The sequence below is a fragment of the Capricornis sumatraensis genome, chromosome 13 (assembly GCF_032405125.1).
Source record: "Capricornis sumatraensis isolate serow.1 chromosome 13, serow.2, whole genome shotgun sequence".
Lineage (NCBI taxonomy): Eukaryota > Metazoa > Chordata > Mammalia > Artiodactyla > Bovidae > Capricornis > Capricornis sumatraensis.
This window is the reverse complement of record NC_091081.1, coordinates 83194324-83200604: the sequence shown is the minus strand read 5'-3', so window position 1 is coordinate 83200604 and position 6281 is coordinate 83194324. Positions and strand designations below refer to the sequence as shown.

Here is a 6281-nt window from a genome sequence, read left to right as displayed (position 1 = left end):
CACCTGCAAACAGTGTTCTCACCTCAAGCCACACTGCACCTGGACACAGGGCAGGCCCAGAAGAGCTGGAGGTTGTCACTCTGAGAGTGGCTCTTGCCTATGAGGAATGGGAGGTGGCACCACTTTTATCCCCAAGGAGGACAGTTCTGAGGTGAATTACTTGCATCCCTTAGAGGGTCCCCACTGTCCTGGGCCCCTGTACTCCCTGAGTCACCCTATTTTGACTTCCTTGCTTCAGTCTGAATTCCTCACTCCCTCTTGTATTCCCTGGGACAACCTTCCTCAGAGACTATAGACACAAAATCCTTGCCTCAGGCTCTGCTTTGGACAATCTAGATAACTGTCTACATATCTATACTATAGAGTTTAGATAACAGAGTCAGAGGGCAGCATGTAGGCCCTTGCACACCTAATACAACTTAGCCTCCTCTTCTCATTTCAAGAGCAGTGTCCTCTCGCTTCTCCCCTCCTTGTAAGATGAGGTCTCTGCCCCAAGCATTTAGTCTGGTCTTGGCTGAGAGAGATTAGAAAGGGAGTGTTAGCCTAGAACTCTCTTCCTTACAGGGAGTGCCCTGGGGAACAAATGGCCTCAACTGAGACTCCTCACAGAGAATCTAACCTCAATCAGACGGCTTTGTAAAAATGTTGTACTCAGGGAAATGGTCCTATTTTCAGCAGTATATACTGGATCTGTCAAGACTGATTACTATAAACAAATGTGGAATGAATACATTTATGGGGGCTGGAGTCCTCCTAGGTGGGGGAATCTGAAAGTTGTTGCCTAACAGCTTAATTTTTCTTTTTTCAGGGATCGATCAAGTAGCATAGTGAGGAGAGAGGAAGGGTGAGGGGTGCCAGGCAGAGTGCGGAGACACAGTGAGTTTGGAAGAGCTGCCCAGTGGATGGAGGAGGAGTTAAACCTGATGAGAGGCCAGCCTGCTAGGACTCCACCCCCTGGGAAGGAGCCCTGATCAGGCGGTTAGGTGGAATAGGAAAAAGGAGTCCAGAATGGTGGTGGCTAAAAGACGAGGAGGGGAAAAGCCCCCAAAAATAGAACAAAGGAAGGTTTGAGTATTGGAGTTGGGACCTCAGGTAAAACAAACAACACTTCCGGCTAGCCCAATTTACATAGGGCAGGCCCAGTGGGAGGAGAAAACACATATAAAAAGAGGAGCCAAAATTGGGCCGGGGGCCTCTCTTCTCTTCGAGTCTTTTGGGTCAGCATGCCCTCGTGCCTCGAGGAAGTATTTTCCTTTACTTTCTAAATAAAACTGAGCTGTAACACAGAGCTGTAATACTGGTCCGTCCAAAGGCTGTAACACTGGTCCGTCCATCACTTCATATTTTTGTTGCGATGAGGCAGAACCAAGGAAATCACAAACTCCCCCAACATCTATGGTGCTGTGACTCGGCCATTCTGGACTCCTTTTTTCCTGTTCTACCTACCTAATAAGGTTCTCTGCTCCGCTCAGCAGTTTAGGTGGGACAGAGAATGAGGGGGTGAGAGAATCAAGAGAGAGAGAGTGGCTGGACCCAGGCCACCAGAGGTCTCGCAGACTGGGTGAGAGATGACACAGAGAGGACTCAAGAAGGAGTGGGCCCACGGTCAGAGGTAAGGGTCTCCATGGTGTAGAAATCCAGGGGTGGTGGAAGGAGAAAGCAGGTGATTGTGATTAGACAGTCGAGCCATGGGGTTTTGGTTTCCAGAAGGAAACTGGCTTGAGTTGCAGTGAGACTCAGGTACAGCCCAGAAAGGAGAGGAGCTGTGGGTCCCTTGAATTGACACAGGGAAGCAGGTCAGTGGAGGACTTGTGGAGAAATTCTAAGACGTTAGAATGCCACCCTGGCCAGACTGGACAACGATGTGAGTGGGAAGAGAAAGAGGCCTGGGAGCCATATTCCAAGGAACTTGAAGAATGTGGTGCCAGGAAGCCAAAAATAATAGCGACAAAGAGACAGGAGGGGGTGGTGGGTAAGACCGGATGGGTCTCCAAGGACCACTTCCCCAGCCGGTCTGCAGACTGAGTGGCTGGCCTTGCTCCCAAACACCCCTCCCACCCCCACTCCATGTGGCCGTGTCCTTGCCTTCACTCCTGCCTGCCCTCTGCCTGGAATCCTCTCGCTCCTTAGTTTTTTGAAATCCCACCTCCCTTCCAGCAACCAAAGGGTACCTCCATGGAACATTCCCCTTTTACTACAAAAGGTTGGGTTCCTCTTCCTGCTGACTGCCACCCAGCTTTGTTTATAACACCCTCCTGACCCTGACTGTGTGCAGCTTGGAGCTGTAGTTGCCTGTGTGTACCTTTCTCTCCTATCCTAGAAGACCGGGGCTTCTACTTGCTCATCTTGGCCTTGTTCTCATCCTGGAGTTTGGCAGAGAAAGCCATGCACGAATATTTGCAGCACAAGCGCTTCAAATCCTTCCCCTTCATCAAGACCGAGCATCCTGTTCTAGCAGCCTCATCCCCGTGCCCCGGGAATTCTCAGAATGGCACCTAGTAAACCCTGATGACTTAAGCAGATTGTCTAAATACCCAGGGGATATAAATGATGATCTTGTCTCTTCATACTTGCATATTATTTTCACTCTCCTTGTTTTAGTTTTAACCTTATAGATCATTTTTGGGAGCAGGTTTTCGATGAAGAGAGAGAAATTTGTTCTGGCAACCCTGTCAGATTCTGACTCTTACTTCTTCGCAAGGCATTACTCTTTAAAATGTTAGAAGAATTTTTATATTCATTATTACATTAAATTTCCCCGCTTTATCTGCAGGAAGGCAGTAAGTGGGGGGCTTCCCATTTAGTTCATCATATTCTCCATGGGTGAAAATTCCTTGTTTCCAAGAGTATCTGAGTTCCTCTTTGAGACCAGGATCCATCTGAGATGCGATGAGGTCGCTCCATTTCTCACTAAACCAGAGGCATTAGGGGAGCTGACAGTAAACAAAGCCGAGTGACTCTGATCTCCTGTTTTCTGTTCTTTCCCAGTGAAGACGCTCTGTTTTCAATCAAAAACAAGATCATCCTAAATGTCACCACTCAACACCCATCTGGACTCCTGAAAGCAAGCTGCCTTGTTTCTGAAGGGATGTCATCACCCACTGAAAAGCCTCCCGCCTCCACACTGGGCTGGGTGGGAAAGCCTCATACATCTCTCCCAGAGAGGGTGCCCCCTTGGTTACAGGTGACCATTTCCTGCTAAAGAAAGAGGGTGGAGCAGAAACAGGTGGCAACTGAGACCCAGGTTATCACAGCTTCTCTGACCCTTCAGAGCCCAACAGTTACAGAAATACTTGTTCAGTAGGGTCTGACTCTTTTGTGACTGTAGCCCGCCGGGCTCCTCTGTCCAAGGGATTTCCCAGGCAAGAGTACTGGAGTAGGCTGCCATTTCCTTCTCCAGGGGATCTTCCCGACCCAGGGACTGAACCCATGTCTCCCACAGTGGCAGGTAGATTCTTTACCACTGAGCCACCTGGGAAGCCCATAAATAGTAATGGGCTCATTTATGGATGTGAACATTTTACTCCCCACAGAGCCACATGGAGCGTTGCCAGTTTTCATGGGACGCCCAGAAGGGAGAGTAGGAAAGCAAGCATAGTCTCCAGGCCAGGATGCGCTGCCTGAAGGTGCAGACACGGGTCCCAGCAGGTGAGCCGCAGCTCACTGAGATGCGGGGAAATCCTGCTGAGGTCTGTCTGGGGAGAAATGTCCTGTTTCCCTCTGAGATGTGGCCATGGTCTCCTCAGCCCTGCTGCTGAGCCTCCTTCCAGAGCAAGGCAACAAGATGAGCAGGACGCAGTGGCAGCAAGGCAGGCACCAGTTCGAGCAAGCCGTCCAGGTGCCAGTTGGTGGCACAGTGGGCCCTTCTCCCTCTTGCAAATAAAAGGAACCCAGTGAGGGAAGATTTTTTTTTTTTTTTGAGATGTTGGTTTGCCATCTTCTCAGTCTGCTAGCTTTCCTATTAAAGTTGTTATTTCTTGTTCCAACAAATTGTCTGCCGATTTATTGGCCTGTCTTGCCAATGGGAACTTTGGGACTATAAATACATAACCCTCTTCATGAAGGGAGGGGGTTCCAAAAACACAATCACCCTCATGATTTCATTCACGAACATTTATATCAAGCAAAGGATTTCAAAACAGACTTTCATGACATGAAGCATTCCCACAGAGGGAAGGGAAGCCTCAAGGAACTCCTGCGCTAGTGGCCAAATGCTTCCCCTCCCAACCCGAAAGGATGCTCCAGCACACGGCGGTTGGGGGTCCTAACATCTCAGATGGTGGTGTTCCACAAAGAGTTCTCGTGCAGCCAACAGACAGAAGACTTTTGTAAATTACAGTCATCATTTAAAAACATGTAACAAGTATTTGTACATGATAGAGCTGAGTGTGTGGGAGTGTGTGTGTGCTTTACAAAACAGAAATGTGTGTTTCTTCTTCCACTTCAAAGAGTCACAGAGACGGATGTTTCTTAACACTGACGTGTGCCAGACCCTTCACATACCTCACCTTCTGGTGTCATCTTCACAAGTCCAGGAGGTATGGACTACTACTGTTACCATTTTTATACTGAGGAAATGAGGTCCCTGGGGGTTAAAACTGAGGTCAAACCAGTGGCAAAGGACAGAGTCAGTCTGATTCCAAAACTCAGGTTCTTCTTACGATATGGCTTCACTTTTTCAAGGTTCATCAAATACTTGTGCGTTTACCTGTACACACCTGTAAACCTTCCTGCTGGTGTCATCTTTATCGTTCATGGGGAAATGCTTCCAGGAGAGCTGAAGAGGAACAGAAGGAATTTTTTGGAAGTTACAGAAAGGATGAAGTTTCGGCACGTATTCAGGCATTTCCAGAAGATACAGCACCAGAGAACAGTCTTGGCATTAATTCGCATCTCGTGCGTGTGGGGCAGGGTGTCCTTCCATATCATATTTTAGGGGGTGTTCAGTTGCATTCCCAAGTACAAGTGGCGGCTCATCTTCGTCCCACTGTTTTGGTCCACAATCTCCCTCCGCCGGTCAGACCACAGTCTCGGTTGCTGTGGTGGCCGTGCGGTCTTCTGGATGTCTGGGCTGCATCTCATCTTTGAAAGCCCTGGTCAGAACCACTTTCAAGGACTCCTTGAACCGCTTCTTCCTGCTGCTGCCCACAAAGAAGTAAATAAAAGGGTTGGCGCTGCTATTGATGGTGGAGAAGAGAAGAGAAACGTGGTGCAAGTTCTTGAATGTCGACCAGTACTCGTAATAGAGCAGGTAGAGGAGCCTCATGGGCATGGCGAAGATGAAGAATATGATGATGGTGACCGTGATGACCAGGTACAGCTTCGAGGAGTGGGACGCCCACGAGTTCTTCCGGATCTTCACCACCAAGATGGTGCTGGACACCACCATGAGGGGAGTAAAGACCAGGAAGCTCAGAATGGCTATGAAGATGATCACGGCCCTGCAGTCACTTCGGGAGTGGGTCTGTCCCTCACTGTCAATGCACATGACGTATTCCATGGTGGTTACCAAGCAGGAGAGTGCCCACAGGAGGGCGCAGACGAACGCCGACTGGTGCTTGGGGCGGTGGCACCGGTACCAGATGGGGTACAGGACAGACAGGCACCTCTCCACGCTGATGGCTGTCAGCAGGTACAGGCCGGTGTTGTAGCCAAAGAGAAATGTCACCGATAACGTGACAATTGTGTAGTAGTAGCCAGAAGAGAGCTCGTAGTCTAAGGCGTAGTCGACAGACAGAATAAAGATGCAAAAGAGCAACGAAATGTCCGCGACGGACAAGTGGGTGATGTAGACAGTGAAGGGGTTCCTTCTCATCCGGAAGCAGAGGAACCAGAGGAGGATTCCGTTCTCAACAAAGCCCAGCGGGGAGATGCTCATGATCACCCAGTGCACGATGGGAATTTCCCGGCGCGGGTCCCTGACGGAGGTGTTCCCGCTGGTTGAGGCGTTGGAGGGCTCCTCAGCAACAAATGATGTCCCGTTTGCCTCATCCATGAGGGGGCCTCAGTCTGGGTTCTTCGGGTAGTTTTCTGTAAATAAGTTTAGAAAGAAAATCAAGGTTGATGAATTGCAGTAAAAGATTTCAGCTATGGCTTGTAACCTTCATGTCATATAGGAGAACATGTCAACTAGACTGTATAATTCTCTTTCCAATGAAGAGAAAAATGAGGCACTTCACCAAGAGAGAACTGATCTAATGGCCTTTTGGAACCCCCCAGCAGCCTTTGGTTCGTATTGTTACTTGCTTGTGGTTCAGTACCAAAGGGGTTCCATCAGAGCA

General features: G+C 49.2%; 1 protein-coding gene across 1 annotated transcript; it reads right to left on the bottom strand.

The window, feature by feature from the left end:
* Nucleotides 1-5017: 5017 nt before the first annotated feature.
* Nucleotides 5018-5995, bottom strand: MAS1 (MAS1 proto-oncogene, G protein-coupled receptor). The gene has a single exon (XM_068984975.1). The coding sequence runs from the start codon at nt 5993-5995 to the stop codon at nt 5018-5020; it is 978 nt and encodes a 325-aa protein (XP_068841076.1).
* Between the last annotated feature and the right edge of the window lie 286 nt (nt 5996-6281).